Source organism: Podarcis pityusensis (genome assembly GCF_964106645.2).
Source record: "Podarcis pityusensis genome assembly, chromosome: 17".
Classification (NCBI taxonomy): Eukaryota; Metazoa; Chordata; class Lepidosauria; order Squamata; family Lacertidae; genus Podarcis; species Podarcis pityusensis.
Window position 1 is genome coordinate 33,318,299 of NC_138042.1, and position 26,903 is coordinate 33,345,201.

General features: G+C 43.5%; 1 protein-coding gene and 1 gene segment (V, D, J or C); both read right to left on the reverse strand.

The window, feature by feature from the left end:
- LOC308466248 (T-cell receptor beta-2 chain C region-like) overlaps positions 1-26,903 on the reverse strand; it is a 66,517-nt gene that overhangs the window by 37,101 nt on the left and 2,513 nt on the right.
- LOC308466557 (trypsin-like) lies at positions 3,446-10,878 on the reverse strand (the record flags this gene model as incomplete). The annotated part of the gene is made up of 5 exons (XM_080987379.1): positions 3,446-3,595; positions 4,498-4,634; positions 6,202-6,458; positions 8,068-8,227; positions 10,839-10,878. The coding sequence occupies 5 exons, from the start codon at positions 10,876-10,878 to the stop codon at positions 3,446-3,448; spliced, it is 744 nt and encodes a 247-aa protein (XP_080843505.1).

Sequence of the window (26,903 nt, forward strand, 5' to 3'; positions counted from 1 at the left end):
GTTTTTCCTTCCCGGGGGGGGGGACTTTCCTGCTGGTTGGTGCCCATAGTTCTGGCACAGGGAACCATGGAGAATTGTTGCTAGTGTAACACATGCAAGGGGAAGTAATACAGAAGTTTTTCTTCTTCCCCTGCTCTTTTGCATTTCACAGTAGCCTGGAATAGAGAAATTTAAGATGGTATCTCCATGCCAGGAAAAGCTTCACCTATTAATGGCACTGAGTGCTTCTCCTCCCTACCATGTTCATACCTTCTTTTTTTCAGGGTTCATACCAGTTAATGCTACTTATCTCCAGGCTGTAGAGAGACAGATTCATGGAGGATAAGGCTATGGGATAACTGCCCCTGAAAGACCAAGCATGCAGCTTGAGAGTCATTTTGGACTCACAGCTGTCCATGGAAGCACAGGTCAGTTATGTGTCCAGGGCAGCTGTCTACCAGCTCCATCTGGTACACCGACTGAGACCCTACCTGTCTCGCTAGAATGGTGCATGCTCTAGTTATCTCCAGCTTAGACTACTGCAACGCGCTCTACGTGGGGCTACCTTTAAAGGTGACTCAGAAACTACAACAAATCCAGAATGTGGCAGCTAGACTTGTGTCCCGGAGTGGCCACTGGGACCACATAACACTGGTCCTAAAGGATCTACACTGGCTCCCAGTACGTTTCCAAGCACAATTCAAAGTGTTGGTGCTGACCTTTAAAGCCCTAAATGACCTCAGCCCAGCATACCTGAAGGAGCGTTTCCACCTCCATCATCCAGTCTGGACACTGAGATCTATCTCTGAGGGCCTTCTGGCGGTTCCCTCACTATGAGAAATGAGGTTGCAGGGAACCAGGCAGAGGGCCTTCTCGGTAGTGGCCCCTCCCTGTGGAACACCTCTTTCCAATGTAAACCTATGTATATAGACCTCCACAGGTCTCAAGTCCTTCAGGGAAGAGATGTGTGGCTCATTGGTAGCACTTCTGCCTTGTGTGTAGCAGGTCCACCATTCAGTCTGCAGCATGCCCAGGTAGGGTTGGGAGAGAACTCCCTCCAAAACTCTGCAGTCCATGCTGACAATGCTCAAGATTTTCAGAAAAGTCTTTGTGCCTGATAGACTGTTATTCGTCAGGCGGTGGAGGACCCCCGTTCTGTCCTCCAAGCACGAATCTGTGTAATACAGGCATGGCCAAACCTGGCCCTCCAGCTGTTTTGGGACTACAATTCCCATCATTCCCGACCACTGGTCCTGTTATCTAGGGATGATGGGAGTTGTAGTCCAAAAACAGCAAGTTGGGCGATGCCTGGTAATACATGGGTTCTGGTAATCAGCTGCTTGAGTCAACAGAGTTTGACCTGGGAGGCTTTCTCAAAGCATCTGGCTAGACATTAATGGTGTTATTGATTCAGTGGGGGGATGACCCCTAGAAATTAATAAATGGTAGGATTTTGTTGACTTGGGATGTGAAGGGAGAAATACAAGCTGCAGAGGGATTCCTGGGCCAGCCTATGCAAAAGGACCTGGCCAAACTAGGGTCATTAAGAAACAATGCAGGGCCACTGAAGGCCATTTGGCAGCACAGGAGAACTGTCCTTCCCCCCTGCCCTGAGGTGTGAACAGACTTGGGGGGTTGGAAGGTTGCCTGGGTAACTGGGTGTGAGGTGACAGGAAAAGAATGTATGTAACAAGGTGTGCTGGGAGGAAGAAGGGAGGAAAAAGAGAGAGATACTAGCGCTGCCCTGCTGGGGGGAACAAGCCCCTCTTGAGATGACCATGCGTTAAGATCTGGACTCCATCTAAAATCAGGTGTAAATACAGTGGTACCTCGGGTTAAGAACTTAATTCGTTCTGGAGGTCCGTTCTTAACCTGAAACTGTTCTTAACCTGAGGTACCACTTTAGCTAATGGGACTTCCCACTGCTGCCGCGCGATTTCTGTTCTCATCCTGAGGTAAAGTTACTAACACAAGGTACTATATCTGGGTTAACAGAGTCTTTAACCTGAAGCGTCTGTAACCCGAGGTACCACTGTATGTGAATAAATTACATTTTTAAAGCTACCACAGCCTCCGCCATGTCTTCAATTCCCCAAAGGACCACAGACCCTGGATTAGTGCCTGGTACCCCATGGGCTCTTGCCACTGCTCAGCATAGAAATGGGGAGGCACCTAACTTTTGTAACAATATATTTAAGCAAGAGGATTCTCGGTTTTATCCAGTAGGGCAATTCTTCATTATTCATTCATTAGACTTGTATTTGTTTCGGTACCTACTTGTTTCCTGCTTGGCAGGGGGTTGGACTCAATGGCCCTTGTGGTCTATTCCAACTCTATGATTCTATGATTCTATGCATTTTTGTTCTTTGGTTCTTGCTTCTGACTTTAGGAGTGGGTGGGAAAGTTGCTGTTGCCATGCGGGCAGTGATAGCAAAACTGATTTCAGTAGTTAACAGTTGTGGGGGCACTTATTTGTCTTAGCTACTATTTCCCCCCTGTGGAATGTTGTACAATTCATTATGGATAAATAAAATGGCAGCCTCCAAGAGCATCAGCCCCCAAAGCCAGGTAAGCTTCACTGCCAACAAATGGGTGCAAATGGGGCAAGAAATCTACACAACCATTCATTGCCCAATGCATTTATTTTGAAACTGAACCCCATTTGGTTCAGTTCTCCATTCATTCCAAAATGAACTTACTTCCTTAATGGGTGTTATAATCAGTGCTTTTTTTCCGGGGGTACGCAGGGGTATGCATACCCCTAAACATTTTGTGAATCTAACAGGAGAAGAAACTAAAAAAAGTTTTAAAAAATAGTTTCTTCTCTAGCACAGTTCCGTTGCTACCCCTGATGGTGGCCTCATTTCTTGTCACGGTGTTTCTTGAGCCTCAGAAGGAAGCGAGCGTTTAATGTGTGAAGTAGGAATTGGAATCTAGCATGGTGATTGGTCAGTTTTGTTGTTACCACCTCCGATGACGGCTTCCTTTCCTTTCCCAGTGTTTCCTGAGTCTCAGATAGAAGCGAGCGTTTAATGTGTGAAGCACTGTGGAATGTGGGTGTGTGGTGTTTTACTGATGAAAGTTTGGCCTCATTGAGGGGCAGTATTTCAATATGAGTAATGCATGTTCTTTGTAGTTTTGTCCATTTACTGTATTTATTTTCCCCAATTTGAACTATAAAATGGTCGTTTTCTTGAGTCAAAATAAGAGTATACCTAAACATTTTTTTTAGGGGGGAAAAAAGCACGGGATATAATAGTGAGGAATACTGTGTGACAGGAATGTTTAACACAGATGCCCAGTATAAACACTTCAAAGTACAGAGGGGGGAATTAGTTCACTTTTGGAACTCTGCTAACTCATGAAAGAAAAAGATGGCTGCATCACATGATCTGACTTTATTTAGCACAACAGTGCTGAATTAAACAGAAGAAAAGGCAAATATCCAAAGACAAGGATGGATCTTTCAGTTGGCCGCAATTGTTTCTTGGATCCAGTCCACATAGTTACAGACTTTGGTGTATACGCCAGGAAAACCTTTCAGAGCACACCCTATGCCCCAAGACACAATTCCTTGGAGCTCCCCATTGCATACCATGGGTCCACCAGAATCCCCCTGTAAATAAAAGATTTGGGTAGTTAAGAAACATCTGTTTTTAGTCGGGTACCAATTTATGCATCTGAAGCCTGATTATGGCATTCTAAAGGAGACTCTTGAGAGTCCCATGGACTGCAAGAAGATCAAACCTCTCCATTCTTAAGGAAATCAGCCCTGAGTGCTCACTGGAAGGACAGATCCTGAAGCTGAGGCTCCAATACTTTGGCCACCTCGTGAGAAGAGAAGACTCCCTGGAAAAGACCCTGATGCTGGGAAAGATGGAGGGCACAAGGAGAAGGGGACGACAGAGGACGAGATGGTGGGATAGTGTTTTCGAAGCTACCAGCATGAGTTTGACCAAACTGTGGGAGGCAGTGGAAGACAGGAGTGCCTGGCGTGCTCTGGTCCATGGGATCACGAAGAGTCGGACACAACTAAACGACTAAACAACAACAAAGGAGAAAAAACACCCACCCACCCCTACCAAATCCTCTGAAGGTCTTCAAAGGAGTTTCATTTTCCCTACTTAGCAGTGTAGATGTTTTGAACCCCTGGGCTCTACTCCACAACAAGCTAATGTTTCCCAGTTTGGATTCAACCTGCCTTCTAGAATGTGTCCTATTTTTAATGTATGGAATCCCATATTCTATTTGTGCACAGCTGGTTTTCCCTGTCTAAGTGAAGAACCTTGCATTTATCCCTATTGGAATTCATTTTATTGGTTTGGTTCCCATTCTCCAATCTGTTGATGTCATTTTGAATCCTGATTCTGTCATCTTGCGGCATTGGCTACCCCTCCCCCAGTTTGGTGTCATCTCAAATGTGACCCACACGGTTCTTCTAATTAAAGGCACAAGTGTAGCAGCAGCAGCAGCATTTGTGTCTGGGCAAAAGAAAAAAGGCACAGAAAAGCATCTCACGTCACAGGAATCTTTGCCGCCTTCCAGGTATCCTGCGCATATCATGTTTGGGGTGATTTGACCCACCAGGGCATCCTTGCACTCGGTGTCACTTAGAACGGGAGCATCCAGGCACTGAAGAAGCTCTGGCAAGTTGACTGCTCCAAAATGGAGTGGGTGGGGGAAAAGGAAATAAGGAATGTTGTTATAAACCAAGAAATTAATAGAGAAGCAAAAACTACCAAACCACAGCATGACCTGTGATATTGTATCGCGTACCTGGGGCCATACCACTACAGTTTGCAAAGTTCAGGAATTACATGTTTGAGGGTTTTTCTTTTTTTAAAAAAAATAACAACCACCAAAAACTTGCCCCTTCTATATACCTACTTTGTAGTTTGCTATTTTCCTCATCCCTCTCTGCCCCTTTTGTGTTGTGTTGATAAAATGGAAAACTTGCAAGCAGGGACTACGTTGTTTTAATTGATGGTACATAAGCCACCTTGGGGATGCGGGTGGCACTGTGGGCTAAACCACAGAGCCTAGGGCTTGCCGATCAGAAGGTCAGCGGTTCGAATCCCCGCAACAGGGTGAGCTCCCGTTGCTCGGTCCCTGCTCCTGCCAACCTAGCAGTTTGAAAGCACATCAAAGTGCAAGTAGATAAATAGGTACCACTCTGGCGGGAAGGTAAATGGTGTTTCCGTGTGGTGCTTTGGTTTCGCCAGAAGCGGCTTAGTCACACTGGCCACATGCCCCAGAAAAACTGTCTGCGGACAAACGTCGGCTCCCTCGGCCTGTAAAGCAGGATGAGCGCTGCAACCCCACAGTTGTTTGCGACTGGACTTAACTGTCAGGGGTCCTTTACCTTTACCTTTAAGCCACCTTAGAAGCCTTTTTTTGACTGAGCAGTGGGGGTACCAATGCTCTAAATAACAATCCCATAAGAAATGAGTTTCAGCTTAATCTCCCTAATGTGTCACATTTCAATATTTGGGCAGGTTTGTTTTGTACGGAGAAGCATCCAAACATGCCATTTCTCCATTTGAAATGGTACATGGGCTGTGGAACAGCCAGCGAGGAAAAGGTTAAGCAGCCCCTGCATGTGCTGCTATAAATTATTATTATTGGTACTATTCTTCTTCTTCTTCTATTATTATTATTATTATTATTATTATTATTATTATTATTATATTCGCCGAAGAATGGATGCTTTTGAATTATGGTGCTGGAGGAGACTCTTGAGGGTCCCATGGACTGCAAGAAGATCAAACCTATTCATTCTGAAGGAAATCAACCCTAAGTGCTCACTGGAAGGACAGATCCTGAAGCTGAGGCTCCAATACGTTGGCCACCTCATGAGAAGAGAAGACTCCCTGGAGAAGACCCTGATGCTGGGAAAGATGGAGGGCACAAGGAGAAGGGGACGACAGAGGACCAGATGGTTGGACAGTGTTCTCGAAGCTACCAGCTTGAGTTTGACCAAACTGCGGGAGGCAGTGGAAGACAGGAGTGCCTGGCGTGCTCTGGTCCATGGGGTCACGAAGAGTTGGACACGACTAAACGACTAAACAACGACATTATTATTATTATTACTGCTACTACTACTAAAAGTGCTGAGAGGCTGCTAGATGCACCTCCATGGCAATGTCTAGTTTGGCCTTGAATTCCTGCAGAAAGAAAAGTTGCCCTGTGTGATTTGAATGCATGAAACATGCTTTAACTCACATCCATCACTGAGGGTGTTGCCCCATCCTGAGATCAGGCACTCGGTCCCAGCAGCCACACATTTCGAAGGCAAGGAAATGGCTCGGACGCGGGAGTTCAGGGTGGCAGGGGTAGCCAGCTTGATGAGCATAATGTCGTTGTCCGTGGTAACCGGGTCATACTTGGGATGGGGAATTTGTTTCTCAGCATCAATGAGCTCCTCTGACCCTTCCAGGACATTTATGTTGTATTCCCCAAGCCTCACCTGGATGCGGAAACTGAAATATTTGCAACACGTTACAGTGGTTATTATTAAGTGTATGTTACAGTGTGGAATTCTCAGTCAAAATCCAAAATGTTTAATCTAAATGAAGCTCTGGAATGCAATATGGTTGATTCATGTAGAGCATGTACAGAAAAGTGCCAGAAAAACAACCGACAAAATGGAAAGCAGCAGAAGTCCCAGTAAAGGAAGAACGGATACAAAACCTCATGGAATATACAGAAATAGTGAAACTTACCAGAAGAATAAGAAATCAAGATAACAAACTTTTTATAAAAGAATGGAAATGGTTTATTGAATATTTACAGATAAATTGTGAACAGATAAGAACATTAGCAGGCTTACTGTAATAACCTGCAGTTTCACAAGAGTATATATTTACAGTAGATAATTAAATGAGCAAGTGAAATGAATTTGGATATGAAGAAAATATTTTTTTAAAATTAAGGAACTGCAGAAAGAGAGGGAAGGAAGTCAAGTTTTGAAATGTTAAATTGATTTGTAAAACTAATGAAATGTATAAACTTGAAAAGTATAAAGAAAAACTTAAAAAAGAAAGAAAAATAAATCCACAGACACTATTCCAGGTCATATTTAAGGCCAGGCAGTGACTGAAAAAGGAAGCTTAGGATTGTAGACAACTGTTTAGCAAATGGCAAGGGATATGTGTAGCAAAGCTTTGGAAAGACGCAAAAGTTCCTATGAGGAAAAGCTGGTTGCCCAAACTGTGTGAACTGAACTTTAGGTTAATTCTTTGGTTATTATTATTTTCAAATGCATGGATAAGAGAAGGTATACATTCATAAATCAATGGAAGTCTTTTATGTCATTTAGGGAAGTTTTTAATATTTGATGTTTTATTCTGTTTTTAATCTGTTGGGAACCAACAGTTTGGGAGGCCCAGCCGGATGGGCGGGGTATAAATAATAAATTATTATTACTATTATTATTTCATGATGCTGGGGGCACTGACTTGAAAGCTGCAAGCACATTCCCCCTCCCTCACAGAAGCCATCACCACAGACATTTGACCCAAGGTTACTGTGCGGCTATGTGGAGAATTAGGGATGCGGGTGGCGCTGTGGGTTAAACCACAGAGCCTAGGATTTGCCGATCGGAAGGTCGGGGGTTTGAATCCCCGTGACGGGGTGAGCTCCCGTTGCTCGGTCCCTGCTCCTGCCAACCTAGCAGTTTGAAAGCACGTCAAAGTGCAAGTAGATAAATAGGTACCACTCCGGCGGTAAGGTAAACGGTGTTTCCGTGCGCTGCTCTGGTTTCTCCAGAAGCGGCTTAGTCATGCTGGCCACATGACCCGGAAGCTGTATGCCGGCTCCCTCGACCAATAAAGCGAGATGAGCGCCGCAACCCCAGAGTCGACCACGACTGGACCTAATGGTCAGGGGTCCCTTTACCTTTACCTTTATGTGGAGAATTGCTTTCTTTGATCTGTCCTGAGTATCTGCAGCATGTAGATGCCAAGGTACCAGCCTCCCTGGTGACGCCCTAGTCCCATCCAAACTTTGTTAGCTCTGAAAGAAGGTTCCGGGGAGAGGGAAACAGAGCCTAAGCAACACTGATGAAGAATTTGAATGTTCTTTACTCACGACTGGAAGCAGTGAGCAGCTGATACGACCCATTGACTGCTGATGAGAGAGCCCCCACAGAAGTGATATCCAGCATTCAGAGACACCTGGTAGGGGACCGAGAGCTCCTGGCAGGTGTAGCCCCCCACAATCTTGTCGTCGTCATCAAAGGGGACAGCAGCTGTGACAGCCAAGGACAGTTGTCAACCAAGCAAAGTGACAATCACCCTGCTATGTTCGCCAGAAAAGCATAATCTTACTGAATAGAAGTGTCTTGAATCATGAAGATCCTTTTATTTATTTTTTGCCAATTCGCTGCACACAAAGAACGGCACCACATTTCTTATGGATAGGCCAAAGATTGGATTGCACGAATGCTTTACATCAGGGGAAGTTTTTTGTGGTGCCCTCCAAGTATTTCATTTCATTTTTAATTTGTGTCCTGCCTTTCTAGATTACTATACACAAGGCGTTTTACAAGCTGAAGAAACAACAAAATAGGCAGCAAAGATTGCACATGTAGTAACAATCTGATCCAATACATTGGTACCTTGGTACTCAAACAGCTCATCTCCCAAACAAATTGGCTCCCAAATGCTGCAAACCTGGAAGTGAGTGTTCCGGTTTGTGAACGTTTTTTGGAAGCCAAACGTCCGGCGCGGCTTCCAATTGAGTGCAGGAAGCTCCTGCAGCCAATCGGAAGCCGTGCCTTGGTTTTCAAATGGTTTTGGGAGTCAAACAGACTCCCAGAATGGATTAAGTTTGAGAACCAAGGTACCACTGTACAAAAAAGTCACAATAACTTTAAAATAAACAACCTATATCAAATAAAGCAATATTCAATCATCCATTAAAATATAATAGTCAACAGTAAAATTAAATACCAGCAAATAATAATTAAACATTTTACACTTATCAATTACAATCAAGAATTAATAAACTATAATCATAGACACAATGCATAAAAATTCCAGAAACCATACGAAACCATGGAAAAAGACCCAACTGAGAAACAAGGACGCACATAAAATTATTTTTTTAAGAATATCTCCTCTTCTCTCTTCTAAGCTGCTTCCGCTGTTCTCAAATTATGGTCTGGGAAAGTCTCCTGGGGCTGGAGGGTTGGGCAAAGCAGGTGGGAAAAGCCATTGCCTGATGGTCAGCAGAAAGTATCTTTCTCCATACTGATGGACTACAGCTCTCAGAATCCCTGACTGTGGGTGATACTGGCTGGGGATGATGGGAGTTGGAGTCCAATAACATTTTGAGGGCCCTGCATTGCCTAAACTTTTACGAGGCACCATCACTCCTGAAGCAACTGCGCCGTGCTAAAATCCACCTTGCTCTCTGTTTTCAGCGGCAGAGCAGAGTCTGCAACAAAACTTCTGCACAAACTATTTATCATTACATAAGGCTCTTCAGTGTACTGAGTACTGAAGTTATTGCCACAGTTTTCTTCGAAACACAACCCTGTTGAGGGTAGGTTTGGCTAAGGCAGTGCCTTGCCAAATCATGCAGTGAACCAGGGAACGAGCAAGGTGGAGGTCTTTGCAAAACAGTGGCAATATGGTGACTCTAGCTGCCTGTCGTAAATAGCTTTACTATGAATAGTGCTGGCCCAAGACATTCTGGCAGCTGAGGTGAACCACAGACTGGCTCCTCACCGCAACCCCAACTAGGGAAGAAGGGGTGAGTGAAGAACAAGGGGTGGGGGCAAAAATCTTCATTGGGAATAAGAGTGGGAGGAGACCAGCAGTGCCTCCTATCGCCAAAAGGCCTCTGTAGAGGTGGCGTTGGGTATGGGGCTGCCGAGGAGGCAGCAGATGTGGCCTTCAAGGAGCAGGTCACACTCTGGAGACTAGATCTGCTGCCCCGTGGATGCTGCTGCCTGAGGCAATTGCCTCACCTTGCCTCATAGTTGGTCTGGCCCTGGCCATGAAGACCTGTAAAGGTAAAAGGTAAAGGGACCCCTGACCACTAGGTCCAGTTGTGACCGACTCTGAGGTTGCGGCGCTCATCTCGTTTTACCAGCCGAGGGAGCCGGCGTACAGCTTCCAGGTCATGTGGCCAGCATGACTAAGCCGCTTCTGGCGAACCAGAGCAGCGTACGGAAACGCCATTTACCTTCCCGCCGGAGCGGTACCTATTTATCTACTTGCACTTTGACGTGCTTTTGAACTGCTAGGTTGGCAGGAGCTGGGACCGAGCAACGGGAGCTCACCCCGTCACAGGGATTCGAACCGCCGACCTTCTGATTGGCAAGTCCTAGGCTCTGTGGTTTAACCCACAGCGCCACCCGCGTCCCATATGAAGACCTGTATCTTAGTGCAAATAAATAAATAAATAAATAAATAAATAAATAAATAAATAAATAAATAAATAAGCAAGCAAGCAAGCAAGCAAGCAAGCAAGCAAGCAAGCAAACCAACCCAAGAACAGTCTGAAGCTGGGCCTTTTTTTCAGCCAGAAATCACCAGAACTCAGTTCCAGCACCTCTCAGATGCACGTCATTGCCATTCTAAGAAAACGAAGAAGTTCATGGAGAGTTCCGGCACCTCTTTTGCTAGGAAAAAATGCACTGGGCTTAGGGCACTACAGACAGCTTGCTCCATGTGTTCATATGCTAGCCCTACCACTGCTCACAACTGCGTTATCCCAGCAGGTTGACAAATATAACTTCTGGAGGGCGTTTGCTGTCTCCAGTGGAGCCTATGATAGAAAATTCTTTTTTTTTTTTTTTAGTTGTCCTGAGTTCCAAGGAGAGAAAGATGAAGCAGCATCAAAGGACCCACCCGCTACTCCCAGACAGGTAAGGATCAAGAGGAACTTCATGGTGTCTCTGCCAATGATCACTCTACCTGCTCAGAGTAGAAAATTGGTGGAGGTTTCATGTCCTAAATAGCTGCTGGCAGGCTTTGTCTGGCTGAACGCCCACCTCCCAAGGTCATCATAGCAGCTTTTCACTTCCCAGGATCTCGGGATAATTTGAGCATTTTATCGTATGGAAAAGTGATAAAGACATGCTATTTCCAATAATAGAAAAGGCAAATGTTGCAGCCTGAGGCTGCCAGGTCAGCCAGCAAACCTGCCTGGCCCTGAACACTGTTTTATAATGTTTATAATGTCCCGAATCCAAACTCCTTAGAGGATTCTGGAGCACATGCTCTGCCTTAGAGTTTCCCATTGCCAGAAGCCCCGCAGAGGAATTGGAATCTCACATTGGTCCATACATGGTTGTTATGTACTGAGTTGAATAGGATCCAAAATGCAGCAGTCTGATTGGTCCTAGAACAATAGGATTCAGTATGCAGCAGTCTGATTGGTCCTAGAACAATGAAGCAGTATGATTGGTCCGCAGGAGCCACCCAATCCAGCTCCAGGTGGAAGTGAATCCACAACCTGATTGGCCTACAGGAGAATCCCGGAGTTAGCCAATCACGTGCAGCCCATTGTGTAAATAATGTATATAAAGCAGATATTGTGGGGGGAACTTCCAGTCCTCCTCACCACTAAGAGCTGAATAAAGAGCATGAAATCCACTCTCGACTCCGAGTATATTTCATGCTAAATGGATCCCTACCACTCAAGCACAGTTGCCCACGCAGGCAGAGTGATGAGGACACACAGAGGATTTTGTAGGAAGGAGAGGTTACTTTGAACTGCTGTGTCTCTGCTGCTTGCACAGAAATACACAGCTGAATCTTCTGGCTTTGCAGGGGAAATATTCAGGATCAAGCGATCTGTGCTGGGCATATCAGCTGTGAACCGGTCAGAAACATTGCCTGCAGGCTGTTTCTGGGTATAATAGTAGTGAAAGAGGAGCTGTAGACCTGGCTCGGCACCCTGGCGGTACCAGAACATGACGTTGTGCTGATATTTTTGTTCACACTCGATCCGTGCAGTTTTGTCTTCCTGCAGCACCAGGCTCCATGGCTGGGTGATCTCAGCATTTGAGAATCCTGAAAGAGAAAGAGGAAAGAGGAAATTTGAACCTGGGTCTCGGATTAGAATATTAAAAGCTGCCTGTAAAGCAGAGAAGAGGATTCTGACAAAGGACTTACTGAATTTTAAGAAGCACATAGCCACACACCAGATGATCCACATCTCTGAGCTCTTTGCAAGTGTCGAATGTGGCTTTTATGTGGCTGTATTATATCGGCTTCCTTCCTTGGCACCAGCAGTCTGGTTCTGTCTACATGAACACAACAAAGCTCTCTTAGAAACAGGAGTTCAGTAGTCCTCCCTGTGCAACCCAAACTGTGGTTGTTAACATGTTTTGTGAGACTCTTAAATTTGTGCAGAGGTATCAAGATATTCCTCTCTCTCACACCCTCACCCAGTGATGACTAGCAGAGATGTTTAATCGCAGACTTCCGTCTAGAAATTTGGGTTGTCTCTGAGCAGCTGAAGGAAGCTCCACCTACAATATAGTCTCACTCCATCTCAAAAAGGACGCTGTAGTCCAGGAAAGGGGAAACAAAAACAATCACCTTTCCTTTTAGGCTAGCCTAAAGCTATGTTTTTCCCAGTAGTGATGTATGGAAGTGAGAGCTGGACCATAAAGAAGGCTGATCGCCGAAGAATTGATGCTTTTGAATTATGGTGCTGGAGGAGACTCTTGAGAGTCCCATGGACTGCAAGAAGATCAAACCTCTCCATTCTGAAGGAAATCAGCCCTGAGTGCTCACTGGAAGGACAGATCGTGAAGCTGAGGCTCCAATACTCTGGCCACCTCATGAGAAGAGAAGACTCCCTGGAAAAGACCCTGATGTTGGGAAAGATGGAGGGCACAAGGAGAAGGGGACGACAGAGGACGAGATGGTTGGACAGTGTTCTCAAAGCTACCAGCATGAGTTTGACTAAACTGCGGGAGGCAGTGGAAGACAAGAGTGCCTGGTGTGCTCTGGTCCAGGGGGTCACGAAGAGTCGGACACGACTAAACGACTAAACAACAACATGAGGGTTATTTGCATTTTATGTAATTGTTACAAGATAAGATATATAAGAATCATGTGGAGAGACAGAAATCCCTCTCTCCTTAACTCTAAAACTCAAGGGCCTGATGGGATGAATCGGCTGTAGATTCGGGTCAAAGAAAAGAAAATTTTTCTATGCAAGATACGCAAATAACTGTCAGGATGCTGTCAGCGGCTCCCAGCTAGTTACCCAGGAAAGTATAAAGACAAGGGAAAGTTTATTACCGTCCTTTTTTATTTCAGTCTTTACAGAGAAAGGCTATAGAACCCAGCCGCTTGGATAATGGCATTGTCCTGAGTGAATCTCCACCCCCCTGTCTCTCCCACTTCCTCATTCGTCATGCTCATCATCTCCTCTATGGGTGCTGCTACGTGCCCTCTGTCTTTGAGCTCTTTGCTCTCCTACTTTTAAGGCTTGCCAGGTTCTGGGAGATGGGCGGGGGGGGGTGTTGGAATGCTTTCTAAAGACACCATGTCAGCCAGCTTACTGGGAAATGATATATAATGAATTGAAAAAGATGTTTGAAAGAACGTATGTAAAAGAAACAGAAGTCCTGCTTTTGGGGATTATAGGGACAGAACTACCCAAACTGTATAGAAATATATTCATGTATTTAACTACAGCGGCAAGAATGTTACTTGCCCAAAAATGGAACGAAGAAGAAGTCCCAGCAAAAGGAGAATGGATACAAAAACTTATGGAATATGCAGAAATGGCGAAACTTACCGGAAAAATAAGAAATCAAGATAACAAACTTTTTATAAAAGAATGGAAATGGTTTATTGAATATTTACAAATAAATTGTAAACAGATAAGAACATTGGCAGGATTATTGTAATAACCTGCAGAGTTATAAGAGTATACATTTATTATTATTTTTTTATAGCAATTTATTAAGTTTTACAGTAAAAATAAACATAATAAACAATGTAACATTGATCTTAACATATTTTCACATTTTCTTTGGACTTCCTCACATCTCCCGCTCCCACTTTCATCGTTATAACGTTTTGTCAGCAATTTATCTTCTTATTTAAACTCTTATATCCCTTCTATATTTCATAATCTTATAATTCTCAGAAGGAGCTAAATTTCACAGTCTTACTTATTTTCTTAAAAACTTCTAAATTTAGTGGTGCTCAGTTATTTTGATCTAGCGTCTTGTTTAGCATTCACTCAAGTTACAATACTTTTGTAAATAGTTCTTAAATTTCTTCCAGTCCTCCTCAATCCTCTCTTCTCCCAGGTCACGGATTCTGCCGGTCATTTCAGCCAGTTCCATGTAGTCTATCAGTTGTATCTGCCATTCTTCCAGTGTGGGTAGATCTTGAGTTTTCCAATGTTTTGCGAGAAGTATCCTTGCTGCTGTTGTTGCATACATAAAGAATGTCTGGTCCTTCTTTGCCACCCCTTGGCCGACAATACCCAAAAGGAAAGCCTCTGGTTTCTTAGTGAAGGTATATTTAAATACCTTTTTCAGTTCATTATAAATCATTTCCCAGAACGCCTTCACTTTAGGGCAAGTCCACCAGAGGTGGAAGAACGTTCCCTCACACTCTTTGCATTTCCAACACTTATTATCAGACAGGTGGTAAATTTTGGCAAGTTTGACTGGGGTCATATAGCATCTATAAATCATTTTCATTACATTTTCTTTCAGAGCGTTACATGCAGTAAATTTCAATCCATTACTCCACAACCTCTCCCAGTCCTCAAACATGATATTATGCCCAATGTCCTGTGCCCACCTTATCATAGCCGATTTAACCGTTTCATCTTGTGTATTCCATTTCAACAGCAAGTTATACATCCTAGAAAGTACCTTAATCTTTGGTTCTAACAATTCTGTTTCTAATTTCGATTTCTCCCCCTGGAACCCTAGTTTCTTATCATTTTTAAAAACTTCTTTAATCTGAGCGTAATGTAACCAATCTCGCACTTTGTCTTTCATTTTCTCCAAACTCTGCAATTTCCAATTGTCTCCATCTTTTTCTAGTATTTCCCAATATTTTGGCCATTTAGCCTCCATATTGGGTCTTTTTCGGGCCTTGGCTTCCAAAGGTGAAAGCCACCTTGGTGTTTTATTTTCCAGCAAGTCTTTATATTTTGTCCAGACATTAAACAATGATTTTCTGACAATATGGTTCTTAAAGGCCTTATTTGCTTTAACCTTGTCATACCATAAATATGCATGCCATCCAAAAGCATTGTTAAACCCTTCCAGATCCAACACATCAGTGTCCTCAAGAAGTAGCCAGTCTTTTAGCCAGCAGAACGCTGCGGCTTCATAATACAACTTTAAGTCTGGCAGGGCAAAGCCCCCTCTTTGTTTTGCATCAGTTAATATCTTAAACTTAATTCTGGGCTTTTTGCCCTGCCAGACAAACTTAGAAATGTCTCTCTGCCACTTCTGAAAGCACCCCGTCTTGTCCAAGACCTGAAGTGTTTGAAATAAAAACAACATCCTTGGCAATACATTCATCTTGATAGCAGCAATTCGGCCTAACAAAGAAAGTTTCAGTTTTGACCAACTATCTAGGTCTCTCTTAATTTCTGTCCAACATTTTTCATAACTGTCCTTAAATAGACTTAGATTTTTTGCTGTTATGTTTACCCCTAGGTATTTTACTTTTTTAACCACATTAAGTTCCGTCTCATTCTGAAACCTTTCTGACTCTGTATCAGTCAAATTTTTCCCCAAAACCTTAGTTTTCTGTTTATTTAGTTTAAATCCAGCCACCCGACCAAAATCATTAATCAGTTGTAATACTCTTTTCGTACTGGGCTCTGGCTTCTGCAGGGTCAAAACCAGGTCATCTGCAAAAGCTTTTAATTTATATTGTTTCTGACCGACCTGAATTCCTTCCACCAACCGATCCTCTCTAATCGTGTTTAATAGCACTTCCAGAACCGAAATAAAAAACAAAGGGGAAATAGGGCAACCTTGTCGTGTCCCTTTTTCAATTTTAAACTCTTCTGTAACCACATTATTAACTATCAGTTTAGCTTTCTGTTCTGAATATATCGCCCCGATCCCATTCTCAAAACCCCGTCCCACTCCCATCTCTTTTAAATTTCCCATCATAAATTTCCAGGAGATATTGTCAAAGGCCTTCTCCGCGTCTATAAAAATTAAGACTGCTTTTGTATTTATGTCTGTTTGCAAAAGTTCCACAATATCAATAATGTTCCTTGTATTAGCAAACAGATGTCTTCCTGGGAGAAAGCCGGCCTGGTCCTTATGAATTACTTCATTTAAAACTTTTTTAAATCTAGTTGCGAGAATGTCTGCAAATATTTTGTAATCCACATTTAAAAGAGAGATGGGACGGTAGTTCTTAAGTTGTGTCTTTTCAGCTTCCGACTTTGGTATTAATGTGATAAACGCTTCCTTCCACGACTCCGGTGCCCTCTTCCCCTCCATAATTTCGTTGCTGACCTCCATCAAAGGTTGTATCAAATAGTCTTTTAATGTCTTATAGTACTTAGAGGTCAGCCCATCTGGTCCTGGAGATTTGCCAAGTTGCATGTTCTGGATAGCTTGTTCGATCTCCTGTCGTGTTATTTTAGAATTCAGGATTGTCCTATTTTCTTGTGACAATTTAGATAATCCGTTTTTTACCAAAAATTGTTTAATCTCAGCATCATCTTGCGGCCCTTGGGTGTATAATTTTTTGAAATATCTCTGGAAACACTTTCTAATGTCCACTGGATTCTGGATGTTTTTTCCATCAACCTCTAAATTCGTAACAGTATTTAATTTTTGTCTTCTCTTCAACTGCCAAGCTAGCAGTTTTCCACATTTATTCGCCGACTCAAACGTTTTTTGTTTCATTAATTTAACCTTCCATTCAATTTCCTGATTTATCAATTTAGAATATTGTGTTTGATAAAGTTTAATTTCTCTCAGAGTTGGCTGTGACTTCGGATTCACTCTTAATTTCTTCTCTAATTCTTTTATTTTTTCCAAGATCTTATCTTTTTTCTCATTTTGTGTTCTTTTCTTTACTGCATTCTGTTGTATCAAGAATCCCCTCATTACAGCTTTACTTGCGTCCCAGATTATTCTTTTTTCCACCATATTATTCATATTTATCTCAAAATATTTTTTTTTTTTTAAATAATGTTTATTAAAATTTTCAAAAATACAGAAAGTAAAAAGTTAAGATACATTCAGAACCTTATTTTCATATATCCACTTTCTGGGACTCCCCCCTTCCCCCACCCCTATCATATTCCTGTTTCATATTGTTGGCTCCACAAGCTCTCAATTCTGGTTAAAAACTTAATTTGTTTAAACCATTGTTCGAATTTAAAATTTCTACACTCCTCATCAATACCCTTGATAAAAAGCCAAAAATTTCTTTCCCAGGGCCCACCCCATTTTTATTCCACAATTTCCCTTTTTTTTTAATAATAAAGACACCCCACATAATAGAAATATCAGAAATAAGAAATAAAAGATATAATAGATGAAACAAAACCAGTTCAAAAAAAGAAATTGACAAGCCTTTGGATTTTAGTTCTCCCCCTCTGTCCCCGGTTTAATTTCCCCCTGACCACCAAACCATATTATCCGCCTGGAATTCTTACAATCCATAAATCGCCTATTTTCCCCCAACTCCTTGCTGGTTTTTTTTTTGTTTTTTGTTTTTTTCCTTTCATAATTATTATTTAAAACACTTAGCTTCAGATCTTTAATAAAGCTCCCCCCATTGTTCTTTCCAAATTGTAGTCCAGTTTCCTCTTGTTCCGCTGCTGAAACGTTCTAATTCAGAAGCTTAGTAAGTCTGCAGGGATTATTGTTATTCAGGAACAAAAACTTGCGTTCAGTCCCTTCCTTTCTTCAATAGAAAATTCTATTGTCTCCTTTAGCTGTACACCCTGTAGACAAAATATTATTTCCGTTTTGCAGCTTTCCCAGAAGATAACCAGTTCTATAAAATTCCAATGGTATTTTTCCACTTACGACCATCTTTGTAATGTCCCGAAACTCCTCTAGGGGGATTGTTGTAACTTTGTTTTCTCTAGTCCAAAAGTCCGATTGTTATCCATGTTTTCGCCATTTTGTATCCAAGTTTTAAAAAGTTGTAGCAAATTGTAACAAATTTAGCCAGCAAAGTTCTCATAATAAAATCCTCTCTGCTTTCCGACTTTGACAGCTACTTTGACAGCTGTCAAAATCTCCGACTCTTTTCACCAGGCTCTCTCTTCAATCACCCCGGTTCCCAGGGGGGGGGGGGTTACGTTTCTTCTCCCTCAATTCATCCTCCAGCACAGTTCTTATAATTTCCCATCGTGGAATTCTTAGTTTTTATCAACAATACAAATCTTTTTGGACCTTGGTTTCCCCGTCCTTGTCTTAGAAGGTTTACAATAGGGGGGGGGACTGACTTCCTTTTTGGATCCCCCCCCGCTCGTGTCCAAATCGAAAGGAAATTCTTTTTTTTTCCTCCTTTTAAACCCAGTTTCCAAATTACTCACGGGTTGTTGTTAAAAAGTCCGAATTTTCAATGGAAGAAGTCAGCGCTCTCCGCCGGATGGCATGCGGCTGCGCTCGGCAGGGATAGCAGAGGACTCAAAGCACCACGCTTCTCCCCGGCACCCGATCCGTAGCCTTTAAAAAGGCTCCTTCACGAGTCGGGAGGGCGCTGACGGTGCCAGCCGAGTCTCCATGTCCACGGCCCTCGTGGCCGTGGTTTTTAAGGGTCCCCGCATCGCCGGTGCGGTAGGACCCAGCCCCTGCCGAGCAGGCTCCCTCCGGAGCTCGGAGGGAGTCCGCCATTCGGCGATGGCGCCAACCCGGAAGTCCATATTTATCTCAAAATAGTCCTTCAGAACTTTTTGGGCCTTCTTGGTAATTTCCTGATCTCTAAACAAATTGTCATTCATCTTCCATCTGAAGGATCCAGTTGGTAATAGTGTCATATCCATCTTTACTGCATTATGGTCGGAGCAGGTCTTTGGGCAGATTTCCACTTTTCTGACCTTAGGTGCCAGGCCTCTGGAGATCCATATTTGGTCGATTCTTGTCCAGGTCAGTTGGGCTTCAGAAAAGAATGTTCCCTCTCTTCCTAGTGGGTTCTTTGTCCTCCAAATGTCAATCAAATCCATATTGTCAGTCATTTCAAAAAAGATTTTAGGTAGTCTGCCGTCTTTTGTAACATTTTGACTTTGTGACTTGTCCATGTTAGTTGATACGACCCCATTCATATCTCCCATCATTATGATGTTGTTGTAGTCTAGGTAGTCCAGCATTGTCTCCTGCAACTTCTTGTAGAATTCCGATTTCCCTTCATTAGGTGCATAGATTCCTAATATCAGCAATTTCTCTCCTTGATATTGTATCTCAATAGCCAAAATTCTTCCATGTTCATCTTTAAATAGGAATTTAGGTGACAGGCTCTCTTTTGCATATATCACCACACCTCTCTTCTTAACTTTGTCGGACGATACAAATTCCTGGCCCAATCTTTTATTTATTAACACTTTTCTGTGGAGCCTCGTCACATGTGTTTCTTGTAAACAAATAATGTCCAATTGTTCTTTTTTTTAATATATGAAATATTTTCTTCCTTTTTTCCGGAATGTTACAGCCATTAATATTCCAGCTCAACAGTTGCAGAGACATCCTGGACTATCTGGTTATTTTTCAAGGGGTGGTATCTTCTCAGGATCTTCAGGTTCCACAGATGCTGATGTTGGTACTGGCGTTGCCTCAGGCCCAGAAGGTAGTTCAATTCCTTTTTGAAGGTCCTCTCCGTATGTAGACAAGAATTTGTCTCTCTCTTCCAGTGTTCTTACTTTAACCTTTCTCCCTCTAAAGGTAAAAGATATTCCTTGGGGAAATTCCCACCTGAATGGAATTGCGTTGCGCCTTAGTAGTTTAACAAGTTCAGAATAGGCGGCTCTAAGATCAAGCAGTAGTCTTGGGATATCTTTATAAATTTCAATTCTTCTATCCAAAACCTCCAGTGATTTTACAAAATGTAGTCCCAAAATCTTATCCCTTTCCTCCTTTGATCTCAGTGTTATCAAACAGTCTCTGGGCCTCTCCTTCTTTATAAATCTTCCAAGTCTGAAAGCTGACACGATTTTAAAGTCCTTTTCTTCCAAGTTCCAGAACTTGGAGAATTCTTTAGTCAAAAACTCAGTTAGATGTCCTTCTTCTGCCTCTTGTAGTGATCTAATCCTTAAGTTGTTCTCACGGTTTCGCAGTTCTATCATAGAGAGATAAATCTGGTGTTCCCCGACTTGTTTAGTGAGTGGTCTTACCTCTTGCTCTAAATTTTCAAATTTTTGTCTAGTGTCCTCAGTCAGTTTCCGATTTTCTGCTGAGGCCTCCGTTAACTGTCCAATTGCTTGTGCATTCTGTACCACTTGTGTAGTTAATTTATTTAGACATTCTGTGTTTTTATCAATCTTTGCTGATTGCGCATCTGCTTTCTTGTCCAAAGCTTCCAATTTTTCAAAAATTTTGTCTAGAACAGAAACAGATGCTCCTGAGGCCATATCTTCCAATTGTAACTGCTCTGCTTCGCCCTCTCCCTCCACTTCTGAGGGCAAAGTAGGCACAGATGATCTACGTGTCTGTGAGGCTGAGGTTAGAGTTGTTAAAGTTGTTTGTTTAGCTCTCCCTCTTTTTCTTGTGCCACTCATTCCAACGTTATCTATCAGTCAAGGTCACACTGAGTTATTCCCATGGGAATGGAAAGGTCCAGAGCAAGCAAACAGCAAGGGAATCGAAAGTAAAAAGTGCATGTAAAGTCACTGTTTTAATCCAATCCTCTAGAGGGAGCTTAATCTGTCTTTCAAAGTCTAATTTAATGTCCCAGAACCTTCAAATACAAATGTTTAGCAGAGTTTATAAATGGTCACTTTGTTGCAGACAGTGCTTATTTATCTCCAAAAAGAATGTTTCAGATTTAAAAGGTCTCAATACCCTCAGATTGTTTCAAGTTCCAATATACAGTATCCAAATCTGCAGTACTGACAGCTCCCTTAGTGCTCAGGCAGATCCTGACTCTGGGTTTCACCTTCTAATTTGTAATCCAATAAAAGGAGGAAGGTCAAGTGCAAATAAAAATCCCAAATCTTTAGCTTAAAGTCTTTACTTTAAGATGCAAGTTCAACAGATGCTTAGATCTGTAAAACTTAGAATCTCTTTCTTTCAGCCTCCACTCCTCCAGCTGATTGCTTTTTTCAAGTTCAATGGCTGCGGAAGACGGACTTCCTGCTTCCACGTCTCTCCGCTTTCAGCCAAGTTCAAGCCAATTTAAGTTTTCCTTTTAAAATCTCAAATTCAAGTGACTCAGTCTTTTACTCACAAATTAGTTGCTTTTTCGTCCGAATCCGTAATTTAGCAGGAAAAGGGATCAGCGCTCACCGACAGTAGCAGCGCGGCTTCGCTCCTCAGGCTGTGAAACAGCTCACAGCGCCGCAACCCCCCTCCGTGCTCCGGAGCCCCTTACGGGGTTCCTTCTGCACTTGGAGGGTCGCTCAAGGCGCCCACCGAGCCTCAAGACCCCAGGCTCTTGCCGCCTGGGGTTTTCCAAAGTGGGTCTCCGCTTCGCCGTAGCGGACGACCCGTTGCCTGCGGAGCCTCCTCTCCCGTTCAGAAGAGGACCGCCATTGCCGTTCGCGCCGCCCCCGGAAGTGCTATAAGAGTATACATTTAAAGGAGATGAATAAATGAGCAAATTAATTTTGATATGCAGAAAATATTTAAAATAATTTTAAGGAACCGCAGAAAGAGGGGGAAGGAAGTCAAGTTTTGAAATGTTCAAATGATTGTAAAATTATTGAAATGTATGCAATTGAAAATCATAAATAATGCTGCTGGCCATAAGCCCATACCCTCCAACATTTCTCCGATGAAAATAGGGGCAGCCTAAGGAAAAGTTAAGGGAGATGGGTGGCGCTGTGGGTTAAGCCACAGAGCCTAGGACTTGCCGATCAGAAGGTCGGCGGTTCGAATCCCCGCGACGGGGTGAGCTCCCGTTGCTCGGTCCCTGCTCCTGCCAACCTAGCAGTTCAAAAGCACATCAAAGTGCAAGTACACAAATAGGTACTGCTCCAGTGGGAAAGTAAACGGTGTTTCTGTGCACTGCTCTGGTTCACCCGAAGCGGCTTAGTCATGCTGGCCACATGACCTGGAAGCTGTACGCCGGCTCCCTCGGCCTATAGAGCTAGATGAGCACTGCAACCTCAGAGTCGGTCACGACTGGACCTAATAGTCAGGGGTCCCTTTACCTTTACCTTAAGGAAAAGTGGGACATTTCGGGATCAAATCAGAAACAGGACAGCTTCTGTAAATTTAGGACTGTGCCTGGAAAATAGGCACATGTGGAGGGTCCATAAGCCCACAGTGGCAGATAGTGCTGCTGTTTCTCATTGTCTTATGAAACAGGACTCTGTAAGTGACTGGGGTGTGTGTGTGTGTGTGTGTGTGTATGTGGTATAGAGGGCAGGAAGGGGAGTGTTGGCAGAGCTGCAGTGTTTATGTGCAGCTGTGAGGCAGAAAGTTCTTGCTGTGCCTTTACTGGCTGCGCAAAAATACACGGCTGAATCTGTAGTTTGTTCTGGAGTGATGGACAGGGAAGCATGTGTCACATTTGTTGATTCTATACTGTATTTCTCCATATTTGGCTCCATAGACACAGATCCATGTACAGAGTAGCCAATGAGCTCCAGCCGCTTGTCTGCACGGTTGCTCTCCTGCCGATACCAAAGGATAGTTGTGTAGGTGCTGTCATTGTGGGAACACTCCATACTTGTTTTGGCCCCCTTCCGGGCAAATTTGAACTGTTCCTTCTGCGTCACGGTGACTCCACTGCAGAAACCTGTAAAAGACCTGAGAAGTGAACAAGGACCCCCCAAGAAGGAGAGCTCGCTCAGCTTTACATGTCACAGTTTGGCTCCTAACTTTGCTTTTCGGTTTCCACAAGGAAGAAACTGCCCTTTCCCTCAACTAAATCCCACCTCATATTTGCACTGAGCCCTTGCATTCAGCAGAGAACGGCCTGTGGAATTTCAAAAGCAGGAGAGGATGAGTTGGCAGTGAATGGCCCGTCAGTTTACCTCAGTTCTTTCCCATCAATTCCTTTATCCCCTTCTTTCCAGTCCTCAACCCATAGAATTGTAGAGTTGAAAGGGACCCTGCCCCCTGCAATGCCCCGAATCTTTAGCCCAACGTGGGGCTCGAACCTGCGACCTTGAGATTAAGAGTCTCGTGCTCTACAGGCTGCACTATCCCCATAATCTTCTCCTCCCCACTAGCATGCCATCCACCCTTGTGGTGTACTTTATGTTCCCCATAGGAATGAAGCACAGCCATTCTTTGGCCAGAAGAAAATTAAGGGATTCATATAGATGAGCCCACTTGCTCAGATCTTCAGTGGAGGTTAAGGTCTAGCAGTGTGGAGACCTGCAGAAATCCATCTTGCTGCAACGCAGAAAAGGACCTTCCCTCTGGTTGAAGGACCTACTTATCTAGGTAGGTCCTAATCTGTTACTAGGAGCATCAAGGACGCAAGATATGACAAGAACTGACTCTTAAGTAAATACATTCAGTGCTTTTTTTCTATATATAAAAAAATGTTTAGGGGTACTCTCATTTTCCTACTCATATTGAAATACTGCCCCTCAATGAGGCCAAACTTAGATTCACAAAATGTTTAGGGGCATGCGTACCCCCAGAAAAAAGCACTGAATACATTATACATATTCAAATATATTAAGAATGAAAGAAAGCAAGAGAAAGAGAGAACTATGGGACACCTCTACTGCCCAGGACCCCTTTAGATTTGCTGGGCTTCTGCCCCTCATTTCCCCATCCTGAATACCTGAAGGAGCATCTCCACCTCCATCGTTCTACCTGGACACTGTGGTCCAGTGTTGAGGGCCTTCTGGCAGTTCCCTCGCTGGGAGAAGCCAAGTTACAGGGAACCAGGCAGAGGTAGTGGCACCTGCCCTATGGAACGCCCTCCCACCAGATGTCAAAGAGAAAAATAACTACCAAACTTTTAGAAGACATCTGAAGGCAGCCCTGTTTAGGGAAGCTTTTAATGTTTAAAGGGTTATTGTATTTTAGTGTTTTGTTGGAAGCAGCCCAGAGTGGCTGGGGAAACCCAGCCAGATGGGCGGGGTATAAATAAATAAATTATTATTATTATTATTATTATTATTATTATTATTATCCTGGCCCTCCTCCTTTCTCATTTCTCTGCCTGTTTCTTTTCTCGGTTGAAAATTCTATATTGCTTGCAGGGTGCCCTTTTTATCCCATTGCCGACTCTCTTGGTAGATCTCCCCTAAAGCGCCCCAGCCTGTGACGCTGGGTTATTCCTTTCTTTTACAGTTGTGGAAGCCCTTGGACAGACCTATCCTGCCTGTGAGAGTGATTCTCCTACCTGCCAACAGCTGCAAGCCAACACCCAGCGCTTTCCACCACATGGTCTCTGCTGCAAGAGCAACGTGGAGCAAGGCAGCTGCTGCCTCTGAGCCTCTAAGAAGAGTTGAAGAGGAGGTTCTCTTGAGTGCACCTCACTGGTGGCAGGAACTGGTTCTGAGACCTTTCTGCCAAGGAGGTGGAGCAGCTGGGGACCTGCTGAAAAAGAGAAGCTCATCTCTCTGAAGATAGCATAATCTGAAACTGATAGGTCAGTTCAGCAGTAAAAACAACAACCAAGCAGCTAGTCAAATCTGAATGAATTAGCAGCTAAGCAGCTAGGGATGTCAGAGGAATCCACTATATATTTTCCTATATATGTAATAAACAAACTGAATTTCTTCCCCATTCCTAGGTATAACTTTTTTAAAAATGGTTTTCAATACGTTGAAGATTGTTTGGTGTAAAAACAAAAAAAAGGGGTAATCTCACATGTTTGGGGTCAGAAACAGTGCTGAACAGCTATCATTTCCCTTGCCTGTGATGGAGTGTGTTATGTCAGGAGGCAAACAAGCAATTTCAAACCTAACATTAACGGAATAGTGGGTGTGCTGGGCAGGACACACACAAAAATGAAATATAAAACCCAAATTCCACAGTGTAAAGTGTCTTGTTTTAATTTGGCATCATCTAGATTTATAGACTGGGCATTAGAAAAATACTACCTTCTCTATTAATCCATTTATCTCTCCAGGTTTACCATATGTGTACAATAATTCAATGGAATGGTTGGCGAGTTTCCTAAAAACCATTACCTACTAGACTGAGGTTTTCAATCTTGTCAGAGATGTATATTGATCACAAACTATTACACCTTGTATTTATTGCACGTAACCTCACTGTATCTATTTAGATCAGTCAAGTGTTTTACTTCTGGTGACAGTGCTGGGTTTTTAGGCACATTTCCTGACCACTGAGGAAGACCCTTGTGGGATGAAGCATGTCTGGTCTTCAACATTAATTTTATCATTGTTGGTCCTATGAGCTCAATGTTTCAGCATCAGGTTATTATATTGTTGCATGTATATAATGATGTCCTCTTGGAAATCTCATCTGTTCTTTACGTCTGGTTATATTATGGGGGAGTTTGAAGTTATATAATTTTTAACAGCCACCCATAAATATTATTTTGCTCGCAATCAAATTTGTGGCTCTGCTGGGGCAGGAAACAGAGAGAGGACAAAGGCGGGGGTCCTGAGCTCCTATGCAGCAGCTGATTCTCCTCTGCCCATCACACCTTTAAGGCTTGTCGCCACCCCTATTGGCAAAACCTATTGGTGTTTGGCAACTTTCTGACTAGTTGCAGGACCTAGCAGAGTACACACAGAATCCACGGAGGCAATTGGCAACTTGGCTGCAGACAGGATAGACGAAGCAGGAACCAGGAACTTGTAGTTAGGTGTTTATTATATACAGTGGACTATTTACAGGAACAGAACATGGATCTTTAGCTAGCTCTCTCTTACACGACTCACAACTCCTACACTGGCACAGAACTCTGAACAATGAACTGAACTAACACATTCCAGTTAGTAGGCCATTAATTATCACTCCCTTGAGAGAGCTTGACCAATCAGGGAGCGGTCTCCATGTCTCTGTTATCTCCAGGCAGACTTACTCCTTCAGATTGCCTTCTGGCTGTCTGCCAAACCTTAATTGACTCTGTGTGAGTAGCTACACATACACAGTTTCCCAACAACCCCCCTCTTAGCAAGCCATGCTCAGTTCTAATTTCAGAGCCCAGCTGGTCCAACATCAATTAAAACAATCGTCTGCTTTTGCAGCTGAGCGCTGGCCATTGTGGGGTTAAGAACCCTCTGCCACTAGCTAAGTCATCTTCGCTCTGCCCTCCATGCACATCAATGAAGTGAGGTTTTGGTAGGAAGAAGAGGTGACTTTGAAATGCTGTGTCTTTGCTGCTTGCACAGAAATACACGGCTGAATCCTCTGTTCTGGCTGGGGAAATGTTAAGGTGGCATTGCTTTGTTTCACGCTGCTCAGCTTGGAAACGCTCAGAAATGTTGCCTTGATGCTGTAGCTGGTTTAAATAGAAACTAAAGAGAAGCTGCAGACCCTGTCCTGGGTCTTGCCGGAACCAAAGCATGTTGTTGTGGTCGGTAGTTTGTTCGCATTCCAGCCTGGCATTTCTGCCTTCCTGAAGCACCAGACTCCACTGCTGCCTGATCTCTGCATTGGACCATCCTGGGGGAGAGAGGGAGAGGGAAGCTTGTGAAGAAACCCTTTAAAACAATGTCTTAAATAAGAATCCTTGAGTGAAGGTCTTACCTACTCCCAAGAGGCAAGTGGCCACACACCAGATGATCCACATCTCTTCCCCTCTGAGCTGCGGCAAACGTTTGTGGGCAAACATTTTAGAACAGCTGCAGCGTCTACTTCCTTCTCTTGACTTCAGTTTATGTCATCGCAAAGG